Source organism: Chrysemys picta, chromosome 3, assembly GCF_011386835.1.
Source record: "Chrysemys picta bellii isolate R12L10 chromosome 3, ASM1138683v2, whole genome shotgun sequence".
In the NCBI taxonomy this organism is placed as follows: domain Eukaryota; kingdom Metazoa; phylum Chordata; order Testudines; family Emydidae; genus Chrysemys; species Chrysemys picta.
In genome coordinates this window covers 57,801,208-57,815,926 of record NC_088793.1, presented here as the reverse complement: position 1 = coordinate 57,815,926, position 14,719 = coordinate 57,801,208, and the positions used below count along the sequence as shown (strand labels likewise).

The following is a 14,719-nucleotide window of genomic DNA, read 5'->3' as shown; positions in this document are numbered from 1 at the left end:
ATCTGCCACCCTTAGGGATCCAAACACTAAGAGCTAAGGAAATTTTGCCAGTCTCATGCTAAAGATTTAAGACACAGGACTATCTTGACAGACTATATTTTTAGAGAAGGGGAGAGCTGTGTTGGAACAATAATCCTTTGAGGATCAAGAACAAAAGCATACAGTCAATGCAAGAGTCTCAAAGCCAATTAGGAAAACAATGTGTAAAAGGCAAGTTGCACCACACAGCTCATTTATATCCTGATATTTCTTCAAAGTAAAGGTAATATACTTTAAAACTTGATTGGAAGGTAAAGTTCTTTAATGGATAGAGTTCCCTTAATGTAGCCAAACATTGTCAGTGCTCAAAGACTCCTGAGGCTACAAGGCCTCATTACACAAAGCCATCAGCATCATTACCACCATATTTTGGAATAGCATTAGCTTCAGTGTTTGGCTTTGTCTGCCTGATTCCCACAGACTAAAAAAAATGGGGAAAACCCAAGAGATGAACAAAAAAATCTTGTCACAAACCTCTGGATCTTGAACCCTGCTTTCAAGAAAATGAAGTGATCCCCTTCTCCAACCCACACACATGTCAACCCTGACATGAGTTATTAAATATATACAGTGTTGTTGTAGTCATGTTGGGCCCTCATCTTAGGGACTTGAACTCTGTATAAACTCAAAAGCTGGTCTCTCTCACCACCAGAAGTTAATCCCATAAAAGATATCACCGGACTCACTTTGTCCTTCATACGTTATTAAAGGCTTATCCAAACTAGCAGTCAATAAGGTCACGTCAACATTAGGAAAAAAGCCAACGAGTTCAAAAGTGTCAATCCTGAAAGTGTACAGCTGCAAAGCAGCTGTATTTTTAATGTAACTGATTGAGGTAAACTCTGGGGAGATTTTCCTTGATCAGCTAACACATGTTAAAAATACACCTTTTTCCTAGTGAAAGCAAAACCTCAGAGTAAACTGTGTAGATCTTCATATGATACAATACTTTCTCTCCTTTATTACCTTCTTAGATGAGCAGTGAAATAGTTAACTATACTGACATTTAAAGTACCATCTTTGACATCTGATTTGGCACGCATTGAAATGAACAGGGTAGTTCACACCTTACAGCTATTGTTTCACATGTACTGAAAACCTGGGGCATGTCTACACTACAAATTTTTGCCACTGCAAGTTACATTTGCATAAAGCCACCACAGTTAATATATAGCTTGTGCTCATACATAGATGGCTCTTTGTGTCGTACTGTCCATGAGTGCTTGTTTCAATGTACAGTGCAGTGCACCATGGAAAGGTATCCTGATGTGTAGCTCACCACTGTCCAGCACACTGTTTTTTGAGAAGTTTTGCCAATGCATGGTGGTCAAGTTCCATCATGCAATTTTCTCCACTCCATAATGCCATCTCCATTCCATAACTTTCACGCGTATTTTGAAAATCTCATGAACCTGTGCAGGTCTTGTCGGTATTCGCCATGTCTGACAGAGGCACGGAGCTTGCACAACTCAGCACCATTGTCATTAGCACTGGAAGCACAGGATTCACAATCCTCCAGTATTTGCAGAGCCACAAGAAAAGATGATTTCCTGCACAAACTGCTGAGGGACAAAGCGAGAACCAATTCAAGATTGTTGGTGGCATTAATTGAGCAGGTGAGGGGAAGGGGTTTTCGAACAATATGACCCCTTGGCAGTACAGTTCACAATGGTGATCAGAGCAGTCAGTGTTAGGCATTGTGGGACAGCAGCTGGAGGACTGATGGGGTTGACCTTGGTAACACAGCATCTACACTTGCGCTCCGTCAACCTCAGTACATCGGTCATGGATCAATGTGGCTTGGGGAAATGATGTTACTATGTCAGCATAATGGAGAATTTATATCAGTGGGAAACAAATTTTAGCGTAGACACATGCACAACTAGGGTGATGCAAAGCTATTTATGTTGACCTAATTTTGTAGCGTAGACAAGGCCTCAGGCAGATACTGCTTTCCTTGGTTACACTCAAGTCACATTTCCAAGATTTTCTTCAGAACAGCTAATGACTTTAAAAAAAAAAAAAAAACACGGATAGAGAATAATCGAGAAGCCCAACCCCACACATTTTGAGAAACGATACACAAAATCACCAATAGAGGACAAGTTAATAGAATCATGACTGTAGACATTTTGTTGGTGACTTGCCAGTACATAAACAGACAAAATCTTAAACAACAAATAACTGTTGGAAATAGATTTATCTTAAAACAAGGACAAGACGATACCACAATTTTTAATCTAAAATCTTGAAAAAAACATCAGAATCCAAGAGCAAAAACAAACAAACAAAAAGTACTAACAGGTGGAGAACTAAGAATGTGTGCTACTATCTGACACGTTTATAATGGAAAGTAACCCTGTCCCCCACATTCCCAGCTTTCTTGGTTGTATTTTACTTTTTTATTATTACATAAAGATGTACCTTGGTATTCTGGTATGTTCAGTAAAAAAAATTCTCATTTCCATTTCAACTACATGAAATATCTTGAGAAGCTCATGCTAGCAATGACACATGCATTCTGATATCTTCTTTTAAACTTTTCTGTTTTGGAAATTTTTGTGAATTTCTGGTATCAAGATGCTGGGATATTATTCATGGAAGATTAGTTACAACATGACAAAAGTTTGACATGTGAACATTCAGAACAAAACACTTTAATATTAATAAAACAGAGATATGAAAGATGGTATTTTTATGCAGCTGTGACACTACATTGCCACAGCAAAAATAAACTGGCAGATAGAGACTCCAATGAAGTATATATAGTATTGGACTACACTGCAGGATAAAAGTTCTAAAAACATGTTAATTGTTTTTCACAGATGACATGAATCATCTGTCACAAGAGAAAGCATCTTTACAAATACTTTCAAAGAAATGTATTTGTTGAACTTCTTATATCAAAAACAGATTTGACATGAAAACATACTTTAGATTGAAATGTAGTTCTTTTGGTAAAGTTAAAACAATTAAGTTTTCACACAGCCTGTGCAAAAAGTAAATACATTGAACTGGTTTGTTTCTTTGAAAGTTGTTCTATTAGAGCATTTAGTCAGGATTTATTTGGACTTGAGTTATTTAATAATCCTGCAAACGATAAACTGTGTAGGTTCATGTATAAAATGGATCAGGTATTCATTTATAAGCATCTCACTAAATGAGTGAGCACGGCTAACAATACATTTATTCTTATAAAGTACATAGTAATATCGTCTCTGTTAAAAAGAGTATTCAAAATGTGTGTAGATGGGTAACAATTTGAAACTTTATCCCCACATTATACTGTTCTAGTTACTTTATTTCCTTGCTACAATAAAATTAAACAAATTGTTCTTAAACACCTACTTACGAAGTCACAGAAATTACAGAGATTAGGGAAGAAAGCCATTACATCTAGTCCATTCCTTTGCCAGGATTGTTTCCTACAAAGTATTTATTGTTACTTTTTCCAGTCTAGTCCTAACTGTACTTAGTACTGCAGACTCCACTAATTCCATTGCACAATCTGAAAGACCTTGATATTCGGAATATTATTCTTCTCCCTCCTTGGTGTTCACTTAAGTTATTTGTTCAATCCATGACAGAGTTCCATAACATACTGTAGCAGTGAATCCATATTACTATTATACAATTTAATTTCAGATACATATCTGTGCCGCATCTACAGACCAGAACTCTCATGTAAACTGTATGTAAACTGACACTAGTCAACAGCATAGACCTCAGTTTTCAAAAAAACATACGCATGAAAAATACACAGTAACTGAGTGCAACAGTGTATTTTTGAAACGTTAACCATCTACGTCTAATTCTTGTCAACTGTTATTTTACTAGGATCAGATAAACATTTTAATACAAACCCTTCTTTCCCTGTCCCATCAAATGGATGGAAAGTTGTCATTGTCAGTCTTTGCAGGTCAGACAGTCACTCAAGTATTCATGAACCATTAACAGTAGTTAATTTGGACTATTATTCAGACATCTTTTTATATTTCAAATATATCTATCTAACTCCAGGCACAATACATTGCCTAATACTGTATCCATTTGTAAATTAAAAGAAACATGAAGTAGTCTTACCTTTTCAGTTGTTAGGGGCTTCAATGTTTTTTCTGATTCCCTCTCTCTCTTCTTCTCATCTTTCTTTTTCTCCTTTTCCTTCTGTAAAAGAAAGAGTATGTTACTTGCTAGGAAAAAAATGTTTGCAAATAATATTAACTTAAATTTAAAAAAAAGTCCTGCTGAACACAAATGAAAGTCTTCATATAAAATATAGAAATTGATTACACATCTTAAAGTTATAATTTTTGAAAATAAGTAAAATTATTTATTGTACTTTCCTCATGTGTGTTATAGTAATAGTCCATAGTCAGTATGGTAGCTTCCAGTGTTCCAAAGAGAGATTCTCATAGACTCATAGACTTTAAGGTCAGAAGGGACCATTATGATCATCTGGTCTGACCCCCTGCATGCTGCAGGCCATAAAACCGTCCCTACCCCTTCCCTGGACTCTGCTGCTGAAGTCCCCAATCCTGTTATTAGTGACTTCAATCGGCAGAGACCCTCCTGCTAGAGATCCCTGCCCCATGCTGCGGAGGAAGGCGAAAAACCTCCAGAGACTCAGCCAATCTGCCCTGGAGGAAAATTCCTTCCCGACCCCAAATATGGCGATCAGTAAGACCCCGAGCATATAGGCAAGAGTCTCCAGCCTGACCCCTGTTAGCCATTATACTATTTACCTACCATTGCTTGGTTTACCAAACTCAAATAAGGTTCTGGTCTAGTTAAAAAGCCTAGTGGTTTTGGGCCCAACACACCTCATTACACCTGTGACTGAATAGGAAATGATAACTTTAAAATGTATAATCTGAGTTCAGAGAACTATAGCAGTTAAAGCAATGTTCATTTTCAACTACTACAATTTTATTCAGTTTCTCTGTACCCCCCCGTTCGTTTTCCCTATTTTCCCAACATTTTGTCATCTGCAGCAGTGTGGTAACAGCTTTTCCAAAACTTGCATAACTTTGTCTAGCATAAAGTTATGAATAGTGAATTATAATACATTTGCGGGCCCCGATTAGGATAAACTAATTTTTAAAGACATGCATGATTTCCCTCCTCCCCCCCCTCAGTGTCAATGAACAGCCATGGTGAAGGATAATCTTTCAGTAATGAGGTATAACAGTTAAGAATATCCAATAATCCTATTTTTAAAAAAGTCTTCCGTGTAGACAGTCCTGATACATTAGTTTTAACTATTTGTGAAGTTTGAGGCATCTGAATTATTCTCTTAAGATCATTTGGATAAGAAAAGGCCTGACACTGAGTCCTAAACTTTTAAAAGACCCACTTTAAAATTAATTTTAACTTATTAAGTAATTTGCTTGTAAATTCTCCAAACTCATTCTGTACGCAGAGAAAATGCTATAATTTTTGGAAGATACACCATGTTCTTCACACAAAAACATGGTTGAATCCCTGCTTGCTTAATGGGTAAAATTCTGAAAAGCACAAATCCCATTTCAAAATTGACCTTAAGCACTGAGGAACTTAAGAACTCAAGTCACCTTTGGCATAGGAATTAGACTCCTAAGTGACTTGGGTGCTTTTGAAAATTTAGCCTCATACTATTTGTCCCAAAAGTTTTCAGATAGTGTCAGGTGACATAAGAAAAATCAGGCTTAAAATTAACTAACTTTTATGCCTGTCGTGCATGACATTAATAAACTTAAGAGCCTTTAGGCTTTGAAGCTTGTACAAATGATGCCTATAAATCACTGAATGGCTTTACTTGCATGCGATGTACTATAATAGTCTAAAGAGGGAACCCATACTGTATTGTTATGCAGACAGTGAAACCAAAAAAGTTTCAGTGTTGCATTACAGTACTATAACCTTTCTACCTTAATTGACCTTGATTACATCAACTTTCTGCTCTTTTCCTTCTTCCTCCTGTCCCATAGCATCCCACAGCAAGCCACCAGTTTAATCTAAGCTGGGACCACATAATATTATGCATTAATCATAACTTTATGCTAGGCAGAGTTATGCAAGCTTTGCAAAAGCTGTTACCATATTGCTGCAGGTGCCAAACTGTTGGGAAGATATGGGAAATGAATGGGGGGGTATGGAGGCACAACTATATTTTGTGAGTCTGGGAATGGTACCATATATGCCACCTTCACTGAAGCAACTGACTGATCTATATTTCTTTGAACAGCACCTGCAGGAGAATCACTGACATCTACACAGCACTTCACAAAATTGAGGTAAACAAAAAGGTTTAAATGAACTAACACCACAACCCAAAGATGCATGTGGCAGTAGGGTGACCTGATGTATTGATTTTATAGGGACAGTTCCGATATTTGAAGCTTTGTCTTGTATACCCTACAGCTACTACCCCCCCCATCCCAATTTTTTCTCACTTGCTATCTGGTTACCCTAGGCGGCAGGTACAGCAACACCAGATCAAACAGGAGAAGAAAGAGGAGGTGCAGCAAGAGACAATGGTACAGAGAGGAGAGACTGCAGTCCTTTGCAGCCAAATCACATCAGAGAGAAGGACCGCGAAATGCAACAAAAAACTGTTTTCCCTCTTGGAGAGGCACATCATGGTGCTGAAGAGGAGAACATATGTACTCTGGCAAACCCCTTCTATATTCCATTGTGGATATGCATGTGCTCCACATGCCTGGAATCACACAGTTCTTGCAAGCAGTGTCTTTGGTCCATGCATGTACCCTCACTCTCCACATGCCTCCAATCGAAGAGATAAAGGGTGAAGTGGACTGCCAGACTCTCCAGTTCCTTCTCTGTCATGAATCCAAAAATAATCGGAAGCGGAGCAGAAGGACACCGGGTAACAAAACACAGATGGGGAACACACATCTCAAAGAACCTCCAGTTATCATAAGTAGCTTTCTCTTCTTCGAGTGCTTCTCCCTATGTGTATTCCACTGTGGGTGACTGCCAAACAGTACTCAAGGAGAAGGAGGGTGTGAGGATGCAGGTGGCAGAATCACTGTCCCAAAGGATGACTCAGCAGAGGAGTCCTGTATTAAAGCATTATGCCTCACAAATGTGTGGATGTAACTCCATGTAGATGCTTTGCAAATGTCAAGTAGAGGTACTTCTTGAAGCAATGCCACTGACGTCACTTGTGCTCTTGAAGAATGAGCCCTAACTCCATGAGGGAGAGAGACATGTGACCGCTGACAGTAGAGTAATATGCAGCCCAAGTGGTAACCCCCACCATTTTGCATGTATTGTTGGGACTATGTTTTCCAGTGTGCATTACTTAGCACATCTCAACATTAAATCTGCCATTTCGCCACCCGATCTCCCAGTTTTGTGAGATCTGTTTTTAACTCTTCACAGGCTGCTTTGAGTAATTTTGTATCATTTGCAAGCTTTGCCACCTACTTTGTTTACCTCCTACTTTTACAGATCATTTATGAATATGTTGAACAGCACAAGTCCCAGCATAGATCCTTGGGAGATCCCACAATATACCTCTCTCCATTGTCAAAACTGACCATGTTTTCCTATCCTTTGTTTCCTATCTTTCAACCAATTACTGAGCCATGTGAGGCCGCTCCCTCTTAACCCAGGGCTGCTTACTTTGCTTAAGAGCCTTTGGTGAGGACCTTGTTAAAGGCTTTCTGAAAGTCCAAGTACATTATATTAACTGGATCCCCTTTGTTCATATGCTTGTTGACCCCTCAAAAAATTCTAATAGATTGATGATTACAAACCAATGTTGACTCTTCCCCAACATATTGTGTTGATCTATGTATCTGATTATTCTGTTCTTTACTACAGTTTCAACCAATTTGCCCGGTACCAAATTTCAGGCTCACTGGCCTGTAATTCCCAGGATCACCTCTGGAACCTTCTTTAAAAGAAATAAATAAAAAAATCAGTATTGCATTAGCTATCTTCTGGTAATAGGCCAATTTAAGCGATAGGTTACAAAGCACAGTTAGTAGTTCTGCAATTTCATATTTGAACTCCTTCAGAACTCTTGGGCGACTACCATCTGGTTCTGGTGACTTATTACTGTTCCATTTATCAATTTGTTCCAAAACCACCTCTACTGACACAATCTGGGACTGGTTCTCAGATTTGTCACCTAAAAAGAATGGCTCAAACATGAGAACGTGTCACATCTTCTGCAGTAAAACTGGTGCAAAGAATTCATTCTGCTTCTCTGCAACAGTCTTGTCTTCCGTGAGTGCTCCTTCAGCACCTTGATCATAGAATATCAGGGTCAGAAGGGACCTCAAGAGGTCATCTTGTCCAACCCCCTGCTCAAAGCAGGACCAATCCCCAACTAAATCATCCCAGCCAGGGCTTCATCAAGCCTGACCTTAAAAACCTCTAAGGAAGGAGATTCCACCACCTCCCTAGGTAACCCATTCCAAGTGCTTCACTACCCTCCTAGTGAAAAAGTTTTTCCTAATATCCAACCTAAACTTCCTCCACTGCAACTTGAGACCGTTACTCCTTGTTCAGTCATCTGGTACCACTGAGAACAGTCTAGATCCATCCTCTTTGGAACCCCCTTTCAGGTAGTTGAAAGCAGCTATCAAATCCCCCCCTCATTCTTCTCTTCTGCAGACTAAATAAGCCCAGTTCCCTCAGCCTCTCCTCATAAGTCATGTGCTTCAGCCCCCTAGTCATTTTTGTTGCCCTCCGCTGGACTCTTTCCAAATTTTCCACATCCTTCTTGTAGTGTGGGGCCCAAAACTGGACACAGTACTCCAGATGAGGCCTCACCAATGCCAAATAGAGGGGAATGATCACGTCCCTCAATCTGCTGGCAATGCCCCTACTTATACAGCCCAAAATGCCGTTAGCCTTCTTGGCAACAAGGGCACACTGTCGACTCATATCCAGCTTCTCATCCACTGTAACCCCTAGGTCCTTTTCTGCAGAACTGCCGCCTAGCCATTCGGTCCCTAGTCTGTAGCAGTGCATGGGATTCTTCCGTCCTAAGTGCAGGACTCTGCACTTGTCCTTGTTGAACCTCATCAGGTTTTTTTCGGCCCAATCCTCTAATTTGTCTAGGTCCCTCTGTATCCGATCCCTACCCTCTAGTGTATCTACCACGCCTCCTAGTTTAGTGTCATCTGCAAACTTGCTGAGAGTGCAGTCCACACCATCCTCCAGATCATTAATAAAGATATTAAACAAAACCGGCCCCAGGACCGACCCTTGGGGCACTCCGCTTGAAACCGGCTGCCAACTAGACATGGAGCCATTGATCACTACCCGTTGAGCCCGAAGATCTAGCCAGGTTTCTATCCACCTTATAGTCCATTCATCCAACCCATACTTCTTTAACTTGCCAGCAAGAATACTGTGGGAGACCATATCAAAAGCTTTGCTAAAGTCGAGGAATAACACGTCCACTGCTTTCCCCTCATCCACAGAGCCAGTTATCTCATCATAGAAGGCAATTAGGTTAGTCAGGCATGACTTGCCCTTGATGAATCCATGCTGACTGTTCCTGATCACTTTCTTCTCCTCTAAGTGCATCAGAATTGATTCCTTGAGGACCTGATCCATGATTTTTCCAGGGTCTGAGGTGAGGCTTACTGGATCCTCCTTCCTCCCTTTTTTAAAGATGGGCACCACATTAGCCTTTTTCCAGTCATCCGGGACGTCCCCCAATCGCCATGAGTTTTCAAAAATAATGGCTCTGCAATCACATCCGCTAACTCAGGAGTGGGCAAACTTTTTGACCTGAGGGCCACATCTGGATATGGAAATTCTATGGTGGGCCATGAATGCTCATGAAATTGGGGGTTGGGATGTGGGAGGGAGTGAGGGCTCTAGCTGGGGGTGCAGCCAGAAATGAGGAGTTCAGGGAGCAGAAGGGGCCTCCGGGCTGGGGTATGTATGGAGAGTGGAGGCTCCAACTAGGGGTGCGAGCTCTGGGGTGGGGCTAGGGATGTGTTTGTGATGCAGGAGGATGCTCTGTGCTGGGACCAAGGAGTTCAGAGGGTGAGAGGGGGATCACGGCTGAGGGTTGGGGCGCAGGCTCTAGGCAGTGCTTACCTCAAGCAGCTCCCGGAAGCAGCAGCATGTTCCCCCTCTGGCTCCTACATGGAGATGCATCCAGGCAGCTCTGCGCACTGCCCCATCTGCAGGCGCCACCCCTGCAGCTCCCATTGGCCGTGGTTCCTGGCTAATGGGAGCTGCAGGGGTGGCACTTGGGGCAGGGGCAACATGTGGAGCCCCCTGGATGCCCCTATGCGTAGGAGCCGGAGCAGGGATATGCCTCTGCTTCCAGGGGATATGCGGAACCATGACACAGAGCCCCGGACCATGCTCCCCAGCGGGAGCTCAAGGGCTGGATTAAAATGTCTAAAGGACCAGATGTGGTCCCCAGGCTGTAGTTTGCTCACCCCTGCGCTAACTCCTTTAGCGCCCTCGGATGCAGCGCATCTGGCCCCATGGATTTGTGCTCATCCAGTTTTTCTAAATAGTCCTGAACCACTTCTTTCTCCACGGAGGGCTGGTCACCTCCTCCCAGTGCTGTGCTGCCCAGTGCAGTAGTCTGGGAGCTGACCTTGTTTGTGAAGACAGAGGGAAAAAAAAAAAAAAAAAAAGCATTGAGAACATTAGCTTTTTCCACATCCTCTGTCACTAGGATGTGCGCCTCCCTCATTCAGTAAGGGCTTTCCTTGACTTTCTTCTTGTTGCTAACATACCTGAAGAAATCCTTCTTGTTACTCTTAACATCGCTTGCTAGCTGCAACTCCAAGTGTGATTTGGCCTTCCTGATTTCACTCCTGCATGCCTGAGCAATATTTTTATACTCCTCCCTGGTCATTTGTCCAATCTTCCACTTCTTGTAAGCATCTGTTTCACTGTTAAGCCAAGCTGGTCGCCTGCCATATTTACTTTTGTTCCTGCAACCTCAATAAGGATTCTTTAAAATACAGCCACCTCTCCTGGACTCCTTTCCCCCTCATGTTATTCTCCCAGGGGATCCTGCCCATCAGTTCCCTGAGGGAGTCAAAGTCTGCTTTTCTGAAGTCCAGGGTCCGTATTTTGCTGCTCTCCCTTCTTTCTTGTGTCAGGATCCTGAACTCGACCATCTCATGGTCACTGCCTCCCAGATTCCCATCCACTTTTGCTTCCCCTACTAATTCTTCCATGTTTGTGAGCAGCAGGTCAAGAAGAGCTCGGCCCCTAGTTGATTCCTCCAGCACTTGCACCAGGAAATTGTCCCCTACACTTTCCAAAAACTTCCTGGATTGTCTGTGCACCACTGTATTGCTCTACCAGCAGATATTGGGGATGATTGAAGTCACCCATGAGAACCAGGGCCTGCGATCTAATAACGTCTATTAGTTGCCAGAAGAAAGCCTCGTCCACCTTATCCCCCTGGTCTGATGGTCTATAGCAGACTCCCACCACGACATCACCCTTGTTGGTCACACTTCTAAACTTAATCCAGAGACTAGTTTATGGTGTGACTTGGTCACCTCTTGTAATGATAGTTTTAATGCATCTGCCACTCTTTGAGCTAGCCAACGATGGAAGAGGGGGCAGCACTTTCTCATCTGTTGATGAAGATGAGAAGTTGGTCTGGAGGTTAATCTCCTCCTCTTACTCCTCTCCTAAGTGTTCAGGGGCCTCGGACACCCTCAATGCAGCAGCTGAAGGAGGGTGTCTTATCAGGCCCTAATAGGTCAAGCTAGAACCATGGTAGGCATGGTGTTTATGTGCCTGCCAAGGGTCCCAGTAAGGCCACTGAATTGGCCCAGGAGGTTGGTACCACCGCTGCCCCTACCAAGGAGACGTAGTGTCAGAGGGGCAGTACGGCTGAGGCCCATTTTGGAAATGGGTACCATAGGGTGAATGAGAGGAATGACAGGAGACTATGTCCTCTTGCTCACTGTGACTTATCACTCAAAAATGGGGGGGAAGGGGGCATGGCATGATGTCACCGAGTCTGGAACTCTGGGCGGATTCATTACCAGGTAGAGGTGAGTCCAGTGCGTCAGACACCAAAAGGTCTGTCACGTACCAGAAGTCCAACAATGCCACAGTCTGTTCTGGTAGCGGTTGGCAGTGCTGAGACATCTGCATCAAAGGAGTTGGCAGTGCTGTACTTACTGTGCAGTCCGCCAGTGCCTGGCGTGCCAAGACGGTACCATTGTCAATGCCTGCACCGAAGGAGCCTTACCCAGGGTGGATTCTCTAGTTTTCTCGCGCCCATTCAGTACCGATGAATCTTTGCCTGTGCCCATTGGGTCCTTAGGCAGCCCAACATATTCTATCAAGTCGGTACCATGTGAGCTCTGGATACCGGATTTAGACAGCTTCGGTGCCATCAGAACCTATGATTCCGAGTGAACCAGAGATAGTTTTCAGCTTGGTGAGGACTTGCTGTGGGGATTCACAGCCCTTTTCTTAGAAGCCTTGTGAGACTGGCTCATGGATGACTTCTTAGGCTCACCTCTCTTAGATGTAGAGGGTTGTGGTGAGAATTCCCACTGCCCAGAGTCTTGGAGTGGCTCTGAGGACAGTTGGAGGACTGCTTCCATTAGGAGAAGCTTGAGTCTCAGTTCTCTCTCTTTCTGGATCTGGGTTTCAATTGTTGGCATAAACCACACTTGTGTGAGATGTAGTTCACTCCCAGGCAGCAAATGCACTGAGAATGTCCGTCAGTCACTGGGATAGATGCTTTGCAACTGAGACTTCTTGAAACCCAGTGAACCGGGCATATCCGGTCTGGGAGGGGGGTGGAGGGAGAGAGTTTGTTTTACTTCGAAGTAAAGTGTTGTGGTTTTTTGGGGAAAAAATAAATAAAAGATAAAGGAGTGAAAAAGAAAAAAGTTCTAAAAGATTATAGAAACAATTAGCAATTTATAGAAGGTAAGATCTGCTAACAGACAGCTAAAGCTCAGTCTCTAGCCATGGGCGCTGAGAAGGAACTGAGAAGGGTTTGCCCACACAACGCTGGTTAGCTTCATGGCAGGTGGGGGGGGGGAGTGAGGGGGGCAGCACACGCACAGGCTGAATGGACACTGCCACCAAAATTCTCCAATCAGCAGCACAGGATGCAGACACACCTTCAATGGAGCACTGACAGGGACACTACTCAAAGAAGAATATAGGTTCTACCACAACAGTCCCATGCATGAGTGTTGATGCCTTACATACCACCTATATTTGTGTACAGTGTCAGAGTGTTCTAAATGAACAATGTTTTAGGAGTTTATGATTTTTTCCAATGTCTATACACTGTCCATAACTAGAAGAAAATTCAAAAGAATGACAAAATTTGAATTTATGAAAATTCCACCAAATGGGTCTGTATTTATGGACTTTAATTCCCTTGAAATTAGTTTTAAAAAGTGTTAGACCTGCTAGATAGCTTGGCTGGAGTAGAAGTGCCCTTTCAGGAGAGATTTCTAAAGCAATCTTAGAAATCTTGCTTTACTAGTAGAGGGCAGAGGCTTGATGCCTTATGAAAGTGATGCTCTAAGAGAAAGGGATAACAAAACAAAGTCATGCCTCTTTGCTAGTGGTGTGAACGTATCTTTACATGGCTTTGTAGGACAGAGTAAGAGTTTGAACATGCTAATAATAATCCAAAATATGAGAGAGAGAAAGAGAGAGAGAGATGGATGAAAAATCATATAGCTAGAGGCACTAGCTCTTTTCACTTATGTGATCAGGGAAATAGAGTGTAGAAAAGCCTGTGGCTTGTTTTAAATGTCTGAGTTCCTTTTAACCAAGACAAAGAAACATTCTGCTAAATCCCAGAGAAGCTACTCTACATTATGGATGAAATCAAATGTACAAATCTGTGCACTGTATTATAATATGTAGGCTGACAAAAAAATTACACTAGGAAAGAGATACCTCCAATTTGCTCTTCTCGACAGCAGCTTGCAGAGAAGGAGAAGGTGCCAAAGGCTGAACAGCATCAGAGGAGGACATCTGTACAAAGCAGATGAAAGGGATGAGAAAGGAACCATGGCAGATTATCAGAATTAACAGACTATAGAAAGAGCAAAGGAACATATGATTTCATTTCCCCCCCCCCCCCCCCCAAAAGATACAGAAGCACTTTGGGGAGAAAAAAAATCATACAATATAGAAAAACAAGGCAGGCAAGACAATTGCATTTCGGTCTTCTGAATTTTACTAATGCTATTTCTAAAGGAAGACAGGTTTGTCAGGTAACAGTGAATGATTTATAATGAAATACACTAGAATATAAAAATAAGAAAATGAACCTGGATAAGATCACAGAAAAATAATTAGGTTTCATCCACTGTTCAATTTTATCCAATGTGACTGCTGAAATATTAATGTCCTGAAGCATGAAGACATGTTGTCTCAGGGGGGAGAAAGGGGGGGGAGTGCATTTGTTCTTGTTCACTATAACAGAATATTTATTTAAAGAATACAGCAAAATAACCCTGGAAGTTATACATTTAATTAAAGTTCTAATGAACTGCTCTCTATTTAAGAACATGCTAAATAAAAGAAAACGCTGTCAGTTTCTACAAAGCAGCATCCTAGCCGTCGGCTGCCAGATCTATTATGAAGCAATTTTTATATATTCCTTTCTAAACATTAGTGTGCACGACCACTATTACCAGCACTGTACTTCCAGAATTACCAAAGGTATTATGAGACAGTT

General features: G+C 42.1%; 1 protein-coding gene across 2 annotated transcripts in view; it reads right to left on the bottom strand.

Annotated features, from left to right (window-relative positions):
- The window catches only part of SMAP1 (small ArfGAP 1), a 208,350-nt gene that overhangs the window by 106,501 nt on the left and 87,130 nt on the right, over positions 1 to 14,719 (bottom strand). Inside the window, exons 5-6 of one of the 2 annotated variants that reach the window (XM_005280077.5) lie at positions 13,933 to 14,010; positions 4,123 to 4,203 (exon numbers count right to left, since the gene is read on the bottom strand). In XM_005280077.5, coding sequence (XP_005280134.1) covers positions 4,123 to 4,203; positions 13,933 to 14,010 — 159 coding nt within the window. The remainder of the gene's footprint in view (positions 1 to 4,122; positions 4,204 to 13,932; positions 14,011 to 14,719) is intronic. The other variant, XM_042848861.2, reaches the window with a different exon arrangement.